Source organism: Equus quagga, chromosome 6, assembly GCF_021613505.1.
Source record: "Equus quagga isolate Etosha38 chromosome 6, UCLA_HA_Equagga_1.0, whole genome shotgun sequence".
In the NCBI taxonomy this organism is placed as follows: Eukaryota; Metazoa; Chordata; class Mammalia; order Perissodactyla; family Equidae; genus Equus; species Equus quagga.
In genome coordinates, this window is record NC_060272.1 from 87,103,653 (window position 1) to 87,123,095 (window position 19,443).

The 19,443-nt window shown below is 35.6% G+C and overlaps 1 protein-coding gene across 4 annotated transcripts in view; it reads right to left on the reverse strand.

The window, feature by feature from the left end:
* The window catches only part of NAA35 (N-alpha-acetyltransferase 35, NatC auxiliary subunit), a 103,887-nt gene that overhangs the window by 73,091 nt on the left and 11,353 nt on the right, over positions 1-19,443 (reverse strand). For all 4 annotated transcript variants that reach the window (XM_046663920.1, XM_046663922.1, XM_046663923.1 and 1 more), the window contains exons 4-6: positions 16,097-16,211; positions 14,885-14,959; positions 12,794-12,961 (exon numbers count right to left, since the gene is read on the reverse strand). In XM_046663920.1, coding sequence (XP_046519876.1) covers positions 12,794-12,961; positions 14,885-14,959; positions 16,097-16,211 — 358 coding nt within the window. The remainder of the gene's footprint in view (positions 1-12,793; positions 12,962-14,884; positions 14,960-16,096; positions 16,212-19,443) is intronic.

Sequence of the window (19,443 nt, forward strand, 5' to 3'; positions counted from 1 at the left end):
GAAGAAAGAAAAAAAAACAAAAAAGAAGACTGGCAACAGATGTTTAAAAAAAAAAAGAGAGAGTTTGGAGGTGAGCAGATTAGTAGGGAAACAATTTTCTTCATGTATTCATTCATTCCTAAACCATATTTTGAGCACCTATGGTGGATAGTATGGGCTGGACACCAGGGATAAAATGGTAAAACACAATCAATGCCATTATAAAACCTATTATCCAGTGAGAGAAATAAGACGTCTTGACAGGTAAAGCTCATTTCTGTACTTTACAATGTCTTTACAAATACTGCCAAAATATAACTGCAGAAATTTATCACAGATTTTTAGTGTTCTACAAAACATAGCATTTAAAACAATGCAGCCCTGTAAAGAAATTTTGAATAGTCAAATATTTACAATCATATCTGTAACAGAATACCCAATATCAGTATTGAATGTGATTTCACCAAAGCAGTAATCTTGATTGTACTAGTATTACTGATGTAATATTCTAATAAAGTAAAATTTTTTTTAGCCTCTTCTAAAACTTAACAATTAGAATGTATCAGTTACAATTTATTACTGCTTTAAAAATTCATCTCACAGATAAAACACTGCATAAAGATTTCATGGGCTCCTAAAATGATCTGATTCATTCAACCAAAATTTGACTACCGACTACACACCAGATACTGGGTAACACAGTAAGGGTACAAGTAAGGGTAAAACATACCCACAGATAATTCAGATTATGACTTGAAATAATTTAAATGCCCATTTGTAAGTGGCTTGTAATTGACTGTATATACAATGGAATACTACCACTACTAATAGCTGACATTATTAAGTGGCTGCTGTGTGCCAGGCACGGTTCTAAGCATTCTACTTGTACGAACCTTGTTAACCCTCACAATAATGCTCTGATGGGTGTACTATTGGAAACCACATTTTATAAATGAGAAACCTGAGGCATAAAAAGGTTAAATTCCCAAACCCCACAAAGCTGGTGACAAAGTCAGAACACAAACTTAGGTGGTCTTACTCCCCAGAGGCTGTACTTTACTTTTATTTTGAAAAAATTCCAGATTATAAAAATAGTAAAGAGAAGTCCCATATTCCTTTCACCCATATTCCCCAAATGATAACATTTTACCACATTTGCATTATAATTCTATGTTTTTCCTGAAATGTTTGAGAGTAAGTTACAGACTGTGATGCCCCTTTACTTCTAAATACTTCAGTGTGCGTTCCTAAAAACAAAATCATTCTCTTACATAACCACAGTACAATTATCAAATCAGGAAATTCCTGTCTTTTAAATCTGGAGCACTTCCTTCGTCCTTATGTTTCACACCCTGACATTTTGGAATACAGGCCAAAGTTATTTTGTGTATGTCCCCCAGTACGGGTTTGCCGTACGTTTTTCCAAGATTAAATTCAATGTATATCATATTTGATAGGAATACCACAGAAGTGATGTTGTGTCCTTGTTAGAGCATTGTATCTGGATGCATATGATGTCAACTTATCCCATTATTAGTGATATTAATTCTGGCTACTTGGCTCAGGTGCTGTCTGCCAAGTTTCTCCACTGTAAATGTATCATCTTTCCCTTTGTAATTAATAAATATCTCGTGGAAAGATACTTTGAGGCTAAGTACAAATCTTCTGTCTCATTACACTTTGTCTACTAGTTTTAGCATCATTTGATGATTCTTGCCAGAAATACTTATTCAAAATAATTATTCAGGTGCCAGCCCTGTGGCCGAGTGGTTAAGTTCGCACGCTCCACTTCGGCGGCCCAGGGTTTTGCCAGTTCGAATCCTGGGCACAGACATGGCACCGCTTATCAGGCCACACTGAGACAGTGTCCCACATGCCACAATTAGAAGGACCCACAACTAAAATATACAACTATGCACTGGGGAGATTTGGGGAGAAAAAGGAGAAAATAATAATAATTATTATTCAAAACCTGTACTCTTAACATAATGCTATGGAGTCAATAAAAACAATGAGGTAGATCTACCTACATGTGTTGGAATATACACAAATCTATTTTCTATTGTCCCTGGAAAAAAGTTGCAGTCTACATAATTCTATCATGTCAAAATAAAATATACATGTATATATATTACAGAAAATATCTGGAAAGACACACATCAAATGGATAACAGTGTTTACTTTGTCAGGCAAACCAGAACTTTTACAGTTTCATTTATTTTTGTATTAGAAATATGCTCGGCTGCAAGTAAAAGAAAAATCCAACTACAGCAACTTAAGCAATGCAGACTTACATCGTGCCAAATAACAGGAATATTAGAAGTACTCTTTCTTTCAGCTCCACCATCCTAAGCTCTTAAACTGTCTTAGAGTTCCACGTTTGTCACTTCATGTTCACAAAATGAAGCAGTACATCCACACATAACATCCACGTTCAAGGAAAATGATAGGAGAAGGGGTGGACGATACCATTATTATTCAAACTGGTATACTATTGAGAGTAAAAGCAGATGCCATTATTAATTACACCAGCACAAAAGGTGCCAAGTAGGACTGTTCCATGGAAAGCAGTATGCAGAGACAGTGGTTATAACAGAAGTGCTAAGGAAGGGCAGAGAAGAAAACTGAAGTCTGAGCAAGCCAGGAGAGTGGGATCCAAGTTTAATGATAAGTAGGACTTTGCCCTAAAAAAGTAGGGAGAAAAGGCGTAAGAGCTAGAAGGAACATCCTGTGCACAAGCATGGGATAAGGAAAGAGAAGAACATATTCAGGACCAGTTGACAAGAATATGCCAGGAGGAGAAAAAAGATGGTAATAAACACCACAATGAGGTATCACCTCACACCTGTAAGAATGGTGACGATCAAGAAGACAAGAGAGGGCCAGCCCCAATAGCCTAGTGGTTAAGTTCTGCGCACTCCACTTTGGCGGCCCAGGTTCGGTTAACAGACCTACACTGCTCTGTTAGCAGCCATGCTGTACTGGCGGCCCAAACACTAAGAAACAGAGGAAGACTGCCACAGATGTTAGCTTAGGGTGAATCTTCCTCGCTAAAAAAAATAAATACAAGACAAGAGATAACAAACACTGGCAGGGATATGGAGAAAAGGGAACCCTTGTGTACTCCTGGCAGTATCGTAAACTAGTTCAGCCACTATGGAAACAGTATGGAGGGTCCTCAAAAAATTAAAAACAGAACTACCATACGACCTAGCAATCCCATTTCTGGGTATCCATCTAAAGGAAATGAAAGCAGGTACCAAAGAGACACATGCACCCCCATGTTCATTGCAGCATTATTCATAACAGGCAAGATACAGACACAATCTAAGTGTCCATCAATGGATGAATGGATAAAGAAGATATGGTATATTTATGCAATGGACTACTATCCAGCCATGAGAGAAAAGGAAATTTTGCCATTTGCAACAACATGGGTGGACCTTGAGGATACTACGTGAGATAAGTCAGAGAAAGACAAATATTATATGATCTCTCTTATATGCGGAACCTTAAAAAAAATTGTAAAAGCAGAGAGTAAAACGGCTGGGGTGTTGGGTAATGGGAATGATGAAGGGTACATACTCACAACTAATAGATAAATAAATCCTAGAGACCTAACACCCAGTACAATGATCACAGAAAATAAAACTGTATTATAAGCATTAAACTTGCTAAGAGACTAGATTTTAACTGTTCCCAATATTAGAAGAAATGATAATTACATGATATGATAGAGGTGCTAGCAAATGCTATAATGGCAATCATAATACAACATGTATGAAATATATTGATATGTTGTACACCTTAAACTTACACAATGTTGTATGTCAAATACAACTCAATAATAAAAAAAAGATGCATAAAGTTAAAGCCAGTTCATGAACAGTTACTCTAACGGTTTTCAATTTTATCATGTAGGCAGCAGAAATGCTGGACTTCTGGTTAAATGTGGTATTTCCACTACACGTCTTGAAATCATACTAAATGGTAATAAAGGAGTTAAAAGTTTGAACCCCAAAGGGCAAAGAGAACGGAAGACAACAGAAAGACACATACGGCAATTTTTAGAAGATGCAAAGTAAAAGGTAACTGATTTACTTCAGTGAAAAAAGGTAAACTGATGCCAATGAAAAGCCAGGAAGAAGAAAATATTCAGGAATTAGAGGTATCATATATCTTCGAAGGCTGAGGTGTGGGGCTATAAGAAGAAGCTGGATGCCTAAGCAAGCAGCATTTAGTTTCCCTCCCATCCTCACCCTGCACAGCAAAGTGATATGCCCGTCACTCAGGTGTGAAGTACCAGCATCTGCCACCATGCCTGGCACAGGCTAATCAAACAAAGATAGGTAAACTTTTTCTTAAAGGGCCAGATAACATACGTTTTATGCTTTGCAGGCTAAGTGGCAAAACGTAGAATACTGTGTAGGTACTTACTTAACTATTTAAATGTAACCATTTAAAACATAAAATACATTCTTAGCTCAAGGTCCATAAAAAACACAGGCAGCAGGCTGCACTGGCCTGCAGGCTGTAGTTCACCAACCTTCAGTTCAGAGAACTTCCTGAGGGTTTAAATGTGGGGTATTAATGAAAAAGAGTTAAGGATGACGCCAAGGTTTCTGTTCTGTGTAACTAGAGGAATGGAGCTCCATTTGCTAAGACTGAGAAGACTACAGAAGGAAGAAGTTGGAGGCAAGGGGAAAATCAGCAGCTCCACTCTGGAAACACAGACATCCAGTGGAGAATGCAGAATAGGCAGCAGGACACATGAGCACGAGATTTAGGGAACAGTCTAGGCTGAGGACACAAATCTGGGGTTCATTAGCAGAGACAGAATTTAAGAATATGAACCTGCACAAGACCATCAAGACAGTGAGCACAGACAGAGAAGAAGTGTGAAGACCGAGCGTGAGCCACACCACTGTTTAGAGTTGTGCTGTCCAATACGGCCACCACTTAGCCACCGAACTGCTGACCAGTTAAAATGTGGCTAGTTCAAACTGAGATGTGCTCTAAGTGGAAAATACATACCAGATTTAGAATACTTAGCACAAAAACAGAATGCAAAATATCTCAATATTTTTTAAACTGATTATATTTGAATTACTATTTTAGATATATGGGGCTAAATATTATTAAAACTAATTTTACCCATGGTTATTAGAACATTTTACATTATGTACGTGGCTTGCATTATATTTCTATTGGACAGGGGTGCTGTAGAGAATGAGATGACAAACAAAAGCAACCAGTGAGGTAGGAAACCATGGAAGAAGAGCATCTTAAAAGCCAAGAAAATAATTTGTTTCAAGGATGGAGTGATCAACCACGTCAAAATCTGCAGACAGGTCAAGTTTAAGCCCAAACATTAACCACTAGGTTTAGCAACACTGAGGTCTCTAATGACCATGATGATACAGTTTTGGTGGAACACAAGCTCAGGCCTGAATAGAGTGGATTCAACAGAAAAAAGAAGAGAGAACCAGAGACAGTGGGTATGGATATCTCTCAAGGATTCTGGCTGAAAAAATGAATTGAGATATGGGACAGAAGCTGCAGGACAACGTAATGCCAAGGAATGGCATTTTTAAGATAGAGGATGATAAAGCACGTTTGTATGGAAATGATCTAGTAAAGGGGCAAATTCATTAGGCAAGGAACAGAGGGGAGAACTGCTAGAGCATTATCTTTGAATATAGAACAGGGTATGGGATCTAATGCACAAGCAGAAGGGATCACCCTTAGATAGGAGGACAGAAACTTCATCTACATAACAGAAGGGCAGCAGAATACAGGGTACATGTGCAGGTAGGTGGGAAGACTGCTTCTACTTGCTCAGTGCAATATGAATGTAGGTCATTTACTTCAAGTAAGGATGGTGAAAGTGCTGGCAGTCTGAGAAGAGTGACAGTGAATGAACTATTGCCAGGGGGCACAAAGTCCACTTGAAGTTAGTGATGATGCATTGAAATAGAACAAATCAGTCTGAATGTGTTTTTCTCCAGTCAAACTAAGAAGTGCAGGTTTAACGGTAGAGTAAGGAAAGGGCTGGATTTAACTAGAATTGTGGTACAACAAGGCGAGAGAGGAAGGGAGCTAGAAGTGTATGCAAGCAAGCAATTGTGATGAAAGAAGATGGTATTTAAATTAGGAAAAGAGGGTCAAGAGGGTAACGATAGTGAAAAGGTGATGATGAATGAACTGAAGTCCAAGCAGGGGTGAAGGAACTATAGGAGTCAGAACACGAGTAATGTAGAAAAAGACGTGGTGGTCTGAGAACAGGCTGCTCCAAACTGAGATTAAAGGATTGAAACAACCAAGTAGAAGGAAAGATCATTAAAAAGAGAAATCCTAAAAGCTTACAAAGAGAAAACATGGGTCACACATAAAAGATCAAGATGGTAACACTGGAATTACAAATCAGTGGAACAATGCCTTCAAAATTTGAAGGAAAACTGTTTTCCAACCTAGAAATCTATGACACCCAAACTATCAATCAAGTGTGAGGGTAGAGAAGATATTTTCAGACATGCAAGGTCTCAAAATAATTCCCTTCTGGGACCAGCCTGATGGCGTAGTGGTTAAAGTTCGTGTGCTCCGCTTCGGCAGCCTGGAGTTCACAGGTTTGGATCCCAGGTGCGGATCTACACACTGCTCATCAAGCCATGCTGTGGTGGCATTCCACATACAAGATAGAGGAAGATTGCCTACAGACGTTAGCTCAGGGCCAATCTTCCTCACAAAAAAAATAAATTCCCTTCCTTTCTCCCCATAGAACCAGAGATGCTGCACCAAGCAATGTACTAAACTAAGAACAACAAAGGCATGAGATCCAGGTAACCAGAGATCTAACAAAAAAGAGAAGGAAATGGAATTCCCAGGAATGGTAAAGAGAAACCTGGCATGACAGCTGTGTAGTGGGACTAGAAGACAACTGATCCAGCCTGAAGCTGGAGAACAAAAGAGTTTAAAAAGGAGCATTTCAAAAACTACATAAACAACAGATAGATTACCTAATGTGTTTCATAAGAATGGGAGGGGAAGAATTAAGAAGTAGTACACAGAAAACTAAGGAACCCAGAAAGAGGCAGTTATTATCACCAAGAAAAATAAAAATCTGCATGAGAAAGGAAATGTAAGCATATACTACTTTGGCTCATCTGTCAATATTTATACAATCGCAATAGTGTCAGCACTGAATAATGATTTAACCAACAAATACTATTTGGGGTAGAGGAAGGGGTAATGTTTGAATGCTAAATATATGCTAAAAATGTGCTGACATACCACAGTTAAAAATTCTTAAATCCTTAAATCCAAAAATTGGAATACAAGCCTATTGTCCAGAAATATGGAAATAAATAGTAGGAAAAAGCTAAAAGAATTGAATATTATTATGGAATGGATAAGGAAAGAGCAGAGAACTACCATTTTTCATTACAAGTCTTATGGGCTATTTGACTTCGTATATTACGTAAAAGTATTATTACTTTTACTAAAAAATTGTCAAATAGAAAACTGATTTCCTATTTTTAAGATCACTGGTGGTCTAAAGGGAAAGACTGGGCCAGAAAGAAGAGTTGAGAAACTCTCACAGGAGCCTAAACCTACAGCTGACACAGGTATGAACTAAAGCAGAAACAACCAAAGAAGAAAAATTGGTGCCCACATTCAAGACATTTGCAAGGCAAAATTAAAATCATCTGGATGTGGGGGGTTTTTTAAAAAAAAGCTGTAATCAAAGATAACACTGAAGACACCATTTTGCAAGATATAGAAGGCAAGAGGAAAGGTGGTTTTGTGGGGGAATTTTGCACATATGAGCAGGTATTATGAAAGAAACACCTTCAGGCAGCTGAATGTGTCTCCAGTTCAGGAGTAAATACAAAGCAGACATATCTGAGAACAAAGCAGACCAGCACATCAGAACTTCCAAAGTATTCATTTCAAAAAAAGAAATCATTATAGTTCATTCTTACTTATTCATTACCAGGTCTCTTAAGGAGTTTTACTAGGCAATCAATTTTTCCCTAATTATTAAACTGAGACAAACTTATCTGGAGTATCAGAAAAGTTTAGGGAAACAGGAAAAAAATAACCTTCCCAGGCCAGGAGTCAACTGTTGTTTACATTTCTTTCCAGTTTTCTTTATTTTTACATGGTTTATACTATGTGCTGCTTTTTTAACCCTTTAAAGTATGTATTTTTCCGGTATTAAACACCGTCATCATCACACACTCATTAGTTTTTTAAAACGTGTAATAAATTACCCATAATTTTTTCAGCCATAACTCTGATGGTGGTATTATGGTTGATGCCAACTTTCACTATTAAAAACCCTGAGTAACGTATTTGAGCATAAAGAATCCACATTTCTATTCATTTCTTGAAGGCTGAGATCTAGAGGTCAAATAGCTAGTTTAAATGGTATCAGACTCCTGATGGACATCCTGCTAAACTGTTTTCCAAGGAGTTGTGCTAATGCACACTCTCACTAGTGAAAACCACAGGGCCAAATTACTGCATCCTTACTAATAACTCATCTAAAAACTTTTGTAGACGAAAAGTAAACTATTGTTTTTATCTATTTTTATATATTATTATCAATTTTACGTTTTGGATTATATTGAGGTAATATTTTTAAAATGTTATGATACATCTGATAACCTTCCTGAGTAGCTGTTTTATTTATTTATTGCCCAGTTATTCATTCAGCTTTGTTGTTATATTTTATTTGAATGAGATCTTTTCTTTTTTATTGAGGTATAATTGATAAACATTATATTAGTTTCTGGTGTATAATATAATGATTCGATATTGGTATATATTGCAAAATGATCACCACATTAAGTCTAGTTAACACCTGTCACCATACATAGTTACAGAATTTTTTTCTTATGACGAGAACTTCTAAAATTTACTCTCTTAGCAACTTCCAAATATGCAATATAGTATTATTAACTAGTCATTATGCTGTATATTACATCCCCATGACTTATTTATTTTATAACTGAAAGTCTGTTTTTAAACTATTTTTAACTCCCTTCATCCATTCTGCCCACCCCCAGCCCCCAACTCTGACAACCACCAATCTGTTCTATCTATGAGCTTGGTTTTTGTTTTGTTTTAGATTCCACACATAAGTGAAATCATACAGTATTTGCTTTCTGTCTGACTTATTTCACTTAATACAATGCCCTTAAGGTCCAACCATGTTGTTGCAAATGGCAAGATTTCATTCTTTTTATGGCTCCATTCTCTCTCTCTCTCTGCACACACATATTTTCTTTATCCTGAATGAGAGCTTAATACACAAAAATTGATTATCTTTGTCATCTAAATTTTCCCCAAATTTTTTCTATCAACTTTTTCCTATTAGTCCTTTCCTTTAGGATTTCTCCTATTTGTTAATAAGTCCTTCATCTAGAGAATATGTAGAATTTCAATTATAATTACTTCTATTATACAAAATTATTTTAGTTTATTTAAAAACAACCTAGTACAGGCACATAACAAAAATTTCAACAGTACAAAGAGGTATATACCCCAGCCCTCAATACCTGAGTTATCTTCTTGTGTATCAAGATTTAACTACCTATTTCCCTTTTTAAAAAAAGAAAACAATGGTAGCAAGCTATACATACTTTTCTACCCCTGACTTATTTTACTTTATTTTGAAGAACTAATCTTATCCATACACATAAACCTACCTCCTTCTTTGTAAAGGGTGCACAACACTCGACTGTATGAACGTAGCATCATTTAACAAGTCTCTATTGATGGACATTAAGGTAGTTTCCAGACTTTAGTTACTAGAAACAATACTACAATTAAAGTCCTTGTGTACAGACACAAATAAATTTGTAGGATAAATTCCTAAAAGTGAAACTGCTGAGGTAAGGACATGAGCATTTTAAATTATGACAGATACTACCAAATTGCTCTTTTAAAAAGCTGTATGAATTTACAATCCCATAAAAATGTATGAGTCTTGCTTACAGTGGACCCCTGAATCCTGACTAATAAATGTGGAGGGAGTGCTATAGTCAGTCAGAAAACCATCGTTTTGCAGTCACCATAGTAAAGATTAGTGCAAGCAAGCAATATCAATGGATGCTAAATCTAGAGGTAAAGATTTTAATGAGCAGAATATATGTATGATTTCTAAAGAGTTTTCCTACAGATTGCTTATTATATGCAAAGGAAAAACAATAGCCATATAGTAATCAGAAAACACCTTGACAGACTGATCAAAATAGCATCACCATTGAGGGACAAGATACAGGGACACTGTATGCCTCAGTTGTGAAACCACAGGATAACACAACGTCACTGTTATATTTCAGCCAGGAATGCATAATCTAAATCTAATCATGAGGAAAGAGAAAACAAACCCAAAGTGAGAAATATTCCATTAAAAAAGGCAAAGCAGGAGAGGACTGTGTTCTCCAAAAACAGCAATATCATTGAGACAAAAAAAGGCTGAGGAATTGTTGTAGATTAAAGGATACTAAAGACATACGCAACTAAATGCAAAACATGTTCCTAGACTGGATCGTATACTGTAGAGGAAAAAATGCTAAGAAGGCCATCTGACAGAAAGGGAACATGGATAGTGGACTGGTATTAGAGATTTACTGAAGTTGATAACTGTGCTATAGTTGTGTACGAGTGCCCCTTTTCTTGGGAGACGCACACTGAGGTGACTGTGGGGAGAAGGTCAAAAAATATACAACAATGGTTCAGGAAAAAAAATACATACATACATATATATGCACATACATTCATGAGAAAGTGAAAAAGCAAATGGCACCCAACAGCTGAATCTGGGTGAGGGATATATGGTGTTCTTTGTGCTGTTACTATAACTGCTGTTAATCTGAAATTATTTCCAAATAAAAAGATTAAAAAGAGGGAAACAATGTTCACATCATACACACATACACGGCATGTGAGCGCCTGCTTCCTACCCTCACCAACATGGTGTATTACAAAAAATTTCTGATCTTTGCCAATAATGGGTAGAAAATAGTATCTCAGTTTTAACTGCATTTCTCCTAAGTGAGGTTAAGCATTTTTTCTTATGTTTAAAGGCCATTTTATTTTCTGTAAACTATCTTCTGATTTTTAATAACATTTTTACACTTAAAATAGTTCACCTAGCTGCAATTTACTTTGACGTTGTTATAGACTGAATGTTTGTGTCCCCCCAAAATTCCTCTGTTAAGTCTTAACGCCCAATGTGATATCTGGAGGCAGAGCTTTTGGGAGAGGGTTAAGTCATGAGGGCAGAGCCCGTATAAATGAGCTTAGTGCCCTTATAAAAGAGACCCCAGAGAGGGGCTGGCCCCGTGGCCGAGTGGTTAAGTTCGCGCGCTCCGCTGCAGGCGGCCCAGTGTTTCGTTGGTTCGAATCCTGGGCGCGGACATGGCACTGCTCATCAGACCACGCTGAGGCAGCGTCCCACATGCCACAACTAGAAGAACCCACAACGAAGAATACACAACTATGTACCGGGGGGCTTTGGGGAGAAAAAGGAAAAAATAAAATCTTTAAAAAAAAAAAAAAAAAAAAAAAAGAGACCCCAGAGAGCTCCCTCACCCCTTCTGCCATGTGAGGACATGATGGCTGTCTATGAACCAGAAAGCAGCCCTCACCAGATACCGAAGCTGCCAATGCCTTGATCTTGGATATCTTAGGCCCCAGAAGTGTGAAAAATAAATTTCTGTTGTTTATAAAGTACTCAATCTATGGTATTCTGTTACAGCAGCCCAAAGAACAAGGCAGATATAAAATGATGATAAAGTAATTTTCAAGGATGCTAACCAACTGGTCCAGTGCTATCTGTTAAACTAATTCTTTCTTTGCCTAATTTCTGATGTCCTTTTGAGTACACTTTGAAAATTTATTTTTCAGCAATTTGTATTTATCTTCTCATTAACTCAAACTAATCTTTTTAAAAATTACACCCAAATAGACTAGATTTTCCATGACACCCATATCAATTCAAATACATAGCTAAATAAACAACGTGTATAATTATTAGACAGTATTTCATAAACTCACATACATACAATTGTAGACAATTATATTAGGTATATATTTAATTATTCTCAGATATATAATATAAATTTAGAAAAACTTTACAAACTATACACTGAACCATTGTTGGAGCCTAAGACATTTATTTTGGATCAGCGAGAGTGTTAAAAAAAACTTAAGTTTCAACAAAAGGAAGAATTAAACAAAAATAATTACTTATCAGTAACTTCAAATGCTGTCACATTTCCCCTTAAAATTATCAGCATTTGAAATTTTATTTTTTATGAAGAGAAAAAAATCCTTCTATTTCTAAAACTTGTAACACTTCCTCGGGTGAGGTACTTAGTACTAACTGCAGGAAAATGTTTATACCCTAAAATATTCTTCATATCTTTGTTTTCCTTAGCTCTCTCTTATCAAAAGCCTGAGAGTAAAGCATTTCTGTGTTATAATTCATAAGATACTTGAGGGCAAAGGCTATCTCTTCTATTTTATGAATCCCCACAATATCCAGAACAAATTACCCTGCACATAACGGATACTCAAGGGATGGTACTGACAGAAAGAACACATACTAAGATGAAAGCCCTTTCTTGGAGAGAACTGGATTACTTTTGCCAATAAATTTGTAAACAGTAGTAACATCACTTTTAAAAACTGTTTTAACTATACATCTTGACAAAAATATGTATCATATAACCATTTAGTTACATCACAGTCAATAAGGTAGTCAGTGAGCTTCAGGAATTCTTCTATTACAAAAGCTTACCTCTTCAAAAACAGCAGCTTTATTTACTTTTTCCCTTGCAATGTCACAGATTTTCAAGATTCCCAGAGCAAAAGCTTTCATGGCAGGATCTTCTATGAAGTCTGGATTATGAATGTAAAGGCACGTAAATACCGTCTGTGCCAAGGAATGGCCTTCTAACCACGTTATCTACAAAGAAATAAAAGAATGATTATGTTTAAGGTGATACAGAGTCTGCAAAGTCTAAATCGATCCAACAGTCAAAGGCCAGAGTGTCACAGACCCAAACAAAAATAAGATTAATGACAAGATTTAAAAGATGATTAAAGGGAAGGTCAGAAATGACAAGAGTTAGAATTCACTTTCACTGACTAAAGTCTTTCAAGAATCATATACCATAAATATGATTAGCTGAAAGATACAGATATGGGAAGCATTCTCATATATAATTCAGTTTGCAATATATTTGGAGACTAATGAAATTAGAGTGTCTCCTTACACTGCATCCAAAGCAATCAATTCAACATTTAGTCAATAAAAACCCATAAACTAGGGAATTCACAATTTTAGAAATAACTGGGTCCTAGCCACTCATTCCACTCTTCTTTTTCATCCTCACTACTACCAACTCAAGTCAAAAGCATCATATCTCACCTAGATTACTATAAGAAACTATACAATGGTTTTCCTGCCTCCCCCATCTGTAATTTAATACTCCCAACCAGGAGGTTCTTTCTAAAACACAAAAATAATCATTCGACACTATTTTACTGAGTGGCTACCATGGGCCAGGTACCACGTGCTAGATGTTGTAAATACCAACGTCAGTCAAAATTGAGTAACTATTATATCAAGTGCTATGCTAGGTATTTTCACATATCTTATCTCATTTTTTTCCTAAGACTTTGAGGAATGTGGTATTTTTCTCCTTTTACATATAAAGAAACAGAATCAGAAAGTATAAATAATTTTGCCCAAGTTTATATAGTTATATTTTACACTAAGTCCAAGAATTCTGCAACAGATCAAGAGACATGCTACTGCATTATAAAATCAGAGATGCACATAAAAACTACTATAATTAAGCTGTGTATTTTGTATGACCAGTGTGCAAAAGGGAGGCTTTCCAGACATCTGCCTATACCAAAGGCCAAAGTCTTAGATACAGTCCCAAGAGTCTCAAGGAATGGTTCCTCAACTTTGGCAAAACTCCTCCCTCTTGCCTCCATTTATCCTATTCCACTAGGATGGTAGACTGCTAGAGGGTAATAAAGATATCTTCAAGGGAAAGGGACCGCTTTGGAGGAAGGAGGATCAGGATTAGGATTCTGGCTATGCCCCTTCCTAGCAATGTAACCCTAGTCAAATAAGATGAAATGAAACCGGATATCTAATAGAACTAATGCAAGAACTAAGTGAAAAATATATATTTAAAACACCTAACAGAAGTACTTCACACACACTGACAATCAATATTCACTAGATGAACAAATGAATAAATGTTACATATTTCTAAAGACGATGATTTAACATCAAGTATAAAAAGAAAGGGATGCACAGAAAGTAGTCTCCTCTCCCCCCAAAAGAAAAAAGGCAGTACAAATGAGAATTTTTTCCACAATTAAACAACGCTATCTAGCGAAGACAACCTATCCAGCATATATAAATCACTAAAAAATTTTCCTCATAGTAGAAGATGGCCAGTTTACTACAATTTATCCTAGATTAGGAAAAGAACCTCTCCGTAGCCAATTCAAAATTCTCTTTGCTTCAACTACATGCTTATCTAAGGCACCTTCCAAATTACAGATTTGTTTCCCTGAGAACCTTGAGAACAAAAAGAGTACTGTGGGTAATGGCTACATTATTATCTTCACTGAAAAGAAAATACCCTTTCACCCAGAAAATGAGAACCTAAAATCACCCAGAAGAGAAGAGAAAATGCTGTTCCCTAAAGCATAACTTGGCCTGCTAATCTTATGTACACAGCTTACTAGTAGGCCAAGCATTACATATACTTCATACTCAACACGGGTAGGTATACTTCTAAATTTAAAGATTCAGGTAAGTTATAGTTTTTTAATTAATCAATAGTGTTATTTTAACTCTTACCAAACAGCAAAAACATGTATCCATTATCCCTATCAATTCAGGCAAGGTGAGGTCTTTAATTTTAATGGTGCCATCCTAAAAAGGAGGGGAAATATGACAAATAAGAAGTTTTTTAAAATTTATGGTTATTATGTACAATAGCATTTTGGCTTTCAAAAATTAAATATTCAAGAATAGCAATTCTAAGAAAACTCTGTACCTCATCATCTGATAAAACTAAGATGTCAAATTATCTCTGTTTTCTTAAAAATAATATAACTTAAACAGGTCTTCAATAAGAAAAATCAAAGCCTCTCTAATTAGAAACAGAATAAAGGCCTTTATAAAGAAATGAAAAGTTATACCAACAAGTATTTCAAAAGCATAGTTCAAATTACTTCTAAGCATTAAGAAATATGAATCATTTTAATGAAGCAAAACTACTTACCAAGAAAAATTAAACATTTTTAAAAACACTTATTTTAAGTTGGTTAACTATACTACTTGTAAATCTTGTCTATAATATCCATTAATCTAGCAAATCTTTCTTCATAAAATATGCCAAATTAAACTCTGTGACACTATGAAGGAATTTCTAAATCAATTCTCATTGAGTAAATTTCAAATTCATTACCATAAGCATTTTACTTAATATATTAATACATAAAAATTTAATCCCTAAACCAATTATCCTAGTATTTGAATAAATACTCAAAAGCTTTCAAAAATTAATTTAAAAAATATACACACACAAATTTAGAACAAGCTTTTAATAAAGACCTTAAACAATTTCCAAATTTCAATAGAAAGAGATAATTAAAAGTTATAACTAATTTTTGTTTATATACTTGAGAAGCTGTTAAGAAAATTACACTTTAATATACTAAGTTTGATCTTCTTTTTTGTTTTTTTTTTTGAGGAAGATTAGCCCTGAGCTAACATCTGCCGCCAATCCTCCTCTTTTTGCTGAGGAAGACTGGCTCTGAGCTAATATCTGTGCCCATCTTCCTCTATTTTATACATGGGATGACTGCCACAGCATGACTTGATAATTAGTGTGTAGGTCCGTGCCTGGGATGCGAACTGGTGAACCCCAGGCCACTGAGTGTACAAACTTAACCGCTACACCATCAGGCCAGCCCCCTAAGTTTGATTTTCATTATGAATCAGAATGTTTTAACACACGAAATAACAAACAATAAAAGAAAACACAAAAAGAATAATGGTGACTACCTTGATAGCTTGTTCAAAATTGAGAACTTTTCGATTAACTTGGTTTCCAATCATGCCAGCATCCATCTTTGGATCCATCATTTCAATGGCAGACATGGCTTCAAAAAGACCAAATCTGCAAATAAAAAAATTTGACCCCACAAATTGTTTTTGAACCAGTAAGCATACCCAGATTCCCACAATGGTATAAAAATTATTATAGTACTTTAAATAACTACAGTATTCTATGTATTTAGTCTTCCCAACTTGCTAGCACTTCTATTTCAATTAAATAATCTTTTAACATAAAAATTCTCCCATGTACTTGTCATTCAAATTATTTTACATGGACTGTGGGGGAGAAAAGAATTAAAAGAAAAGATGTTTTTTGTGCTTCCTTCAAAAAGATTACACATTAGAAATTTTGGGGAAAAAGGTCAACTAATCCTTAATGGATTTCACTTTGCCTTGTTTAATTTTTTCTAACTAACATTTAGAAAGTCATGTTTGGAATAATCATTATCAAACGTAACTTTTAGATTTTTTTCATTTTCTTTTTATCTTGAAAGTTCAATAAACTGGCACATTACAGTCTACAGTGCCCAAAGTTCTGGCAATCACAAAACGAAAAATAATGCAGAAATCCTGACATTCACGTCTGGTATTTGTGGTTTACTAGCCATAAAAGCAGATAGTTATGATGCACTGTAGACTGATTAGTAAGTGTATCGTTAACTGAGATATGCCTCAAGAAATGGGAAAGGAAGAAGAAAAGCCAAAAAGAAAGTCTGATGAGCCATCAAGCCACTGATTTTATATTTTGCTTAGTCTAAGTCATTAGATTACCAGGAAGATAAAGGCATAGATCTTGTTATACTAAATCATTTCTCTCAGAAAAGTAGGAGCAAGACATCAAAAGCAGCTTTAAGGAGACAGACTCTTCCCTGTAATCCCTCAAATCTCTTAACGGTTGAATTCAAGATGCTCTGACAATACCATCATATGATGACATTATTGAAGGCAACTCTCATACATAAATTTGACGCAACGCCAACCAAAACCCAAACGGGATTTTTCAGAGTTTGCCAAGCCAAAAGAGAAAATACGCAAAAATGGAAGAGAAGTTTTTCAATAAAAATAGAGATTCAGCAAATATCAAAGATACTATGAAGCTGTAATAATTAAAAGCATTCTAGAATATACAGACCAATAGAAAACACTCCAAACCCATATTCCTGTAGGAATTACATACAATAAAGGTGAAATTTCAAATTACAGGCATGAGCCACATAATGACGTTTCAATCAATGACAGACCTCATATACAACGGTGGTCCCATAAGATTAGTACCATATAGCCTAGATGTGTAGTAGGCCACACCATGGAGGTTCGTCTAAGTACACGCTATGATGTTTGAACAACAACATCGTCTAACAATGTATTTCTTAGAACATACCCCCATCGTTAAGCGATGCATTACTGTAGTGGAGAAACAGTGGATTAATCAATAAATACTGTTGAGACAAGTGGCTAACCATCTGGATAAAGTAAAATTTTTGACTCATACAATTTTAAAAAATAAACCCCAGGCAGATTTATGTTCTTAACCTAAAACAAGCAAACAAAAACCTCTGCAATAATTTACAAAGCTATAAAGGAAAAAGCTGATAAATGCAACTGTGTAAATATTTTAAATTTAATACAACGATAAACCACAGTCAGGTAAAACACTCATAATTATCTAGGGGAAATATTTTTAACGTGGGTAATTTTTTTCAAAAAGTTAATATCCAGAATATATAACTAACTCATACAAACAAATAAGAAAAGGTAAATAATTCAAAGAAAAATAGGCAAAGGACATAGACAATTCACAGCACAGTAAATAGAAACTACTAATAAAAAAGTGAAAAGTGACTCAAATTCAAACGGAATCAGGTGATACAACACAAAATGATGCAAGGGGTTTTTTCGGCCATAAGAAAATTTTTTTAAAAAATATTTAGTGTATTCTTACACACTGCTAGTGGGAATATAAACTGATACAGACTTTTTTTTGAGGGAAATTTGGCTGAACCATTAAAATCCAGTCATTTGATTTCTAAGCTTCTATCTTAAAAATTATTTGCATGTGTATATGTACAAACAGGCTTATATAAATTAAACGTCTTCAATTTTCCCATGGTACCAAAAAATGTTGCAATCTAAATGTCTATCAACAGGGATACCATAGAATAAATTATGGTACAGCCATTTTCTAAGATAAAAGCAACCATTAAAACGGCCAACGTAGAGCTACACATAGTAACATGGAAAGATCTCCAAGATATAGTGAATGGGAAAGGGATTTGCAGAGTAACACATAGTGTATATTCCCATTTACAATTAACTCTTTTTACAGATTTTATTGATGTATGTAAATGTATTTTTTTATAGGTCCAAAAGGACATGGCAACAATCTGATGATAACTTCTAACAGTTATCATCTCTGGGCATAGAGTAGGGATTGTGTAGAGAGCATGGTGTCATGGGAAGTTTTTGCTTCAACTCTGATGTTTGAATTTGTTAGAAACAAAGTATCCATGTATTACTTAAACAACTAAAAAGAAGTTTTTAATGACACAATTAAAACCTTGAACTAATGAGGTATTTACCTAATTAGTAAAACTGCTACAGAAACGATAGCAGTATTAAGTGAGCTATTTCATTCATTCAACACTTTGTGCCTACTACGTGCTAGGCACTACTCTAGGCACTTGAGGTATATGAGTGAGCAAAACAAATTTGCCTGCCTATGGAGCTTACATTCTAGTGGAAGAAAACAGACAAACAATAAAGATAAGTAAATTATATAGTATGTTAGACGATTGTACATGCTAGGGAGAAAAGCAAAGACAGCTAACGGAGATATGGATTGGAAAGATACTATTTTAATAGATGGTCAGGGTAGGCTGCTGGCAATTATGTTCCCCAGCAGAGCCTAAAACCTTGGGGAAATGAAGAGGCCGAGGTCTCTCTAGTTGTTCCTCTCTCATCTCTTGTTCCATAGCCAGGAGCCACGTTCTTTCCTGCATTAGCTGCTTGTGGTTTGGTTTCATTATATCCGTCCTATAACTGCCTGCGTCATCAAGATGACCTAGAGTGGTTCTCAAAGTATGGTCCCTGGATCAGCAGCACCAACCTCACCTGGGAACCTACTAGAAACACAACTTCAGCAGCCCCACACCACACATATGAAATACGGAATTCTGGGGGTGGGGCCCAGGAATGCGTGTTTTAAAAAGTCCTTCAGATGATTCTGATATATACTAGAGTTTGAAAAGAACTAAATTTCAGGGTCTATCCCTCCTCCCCAAATGTCCAATCTT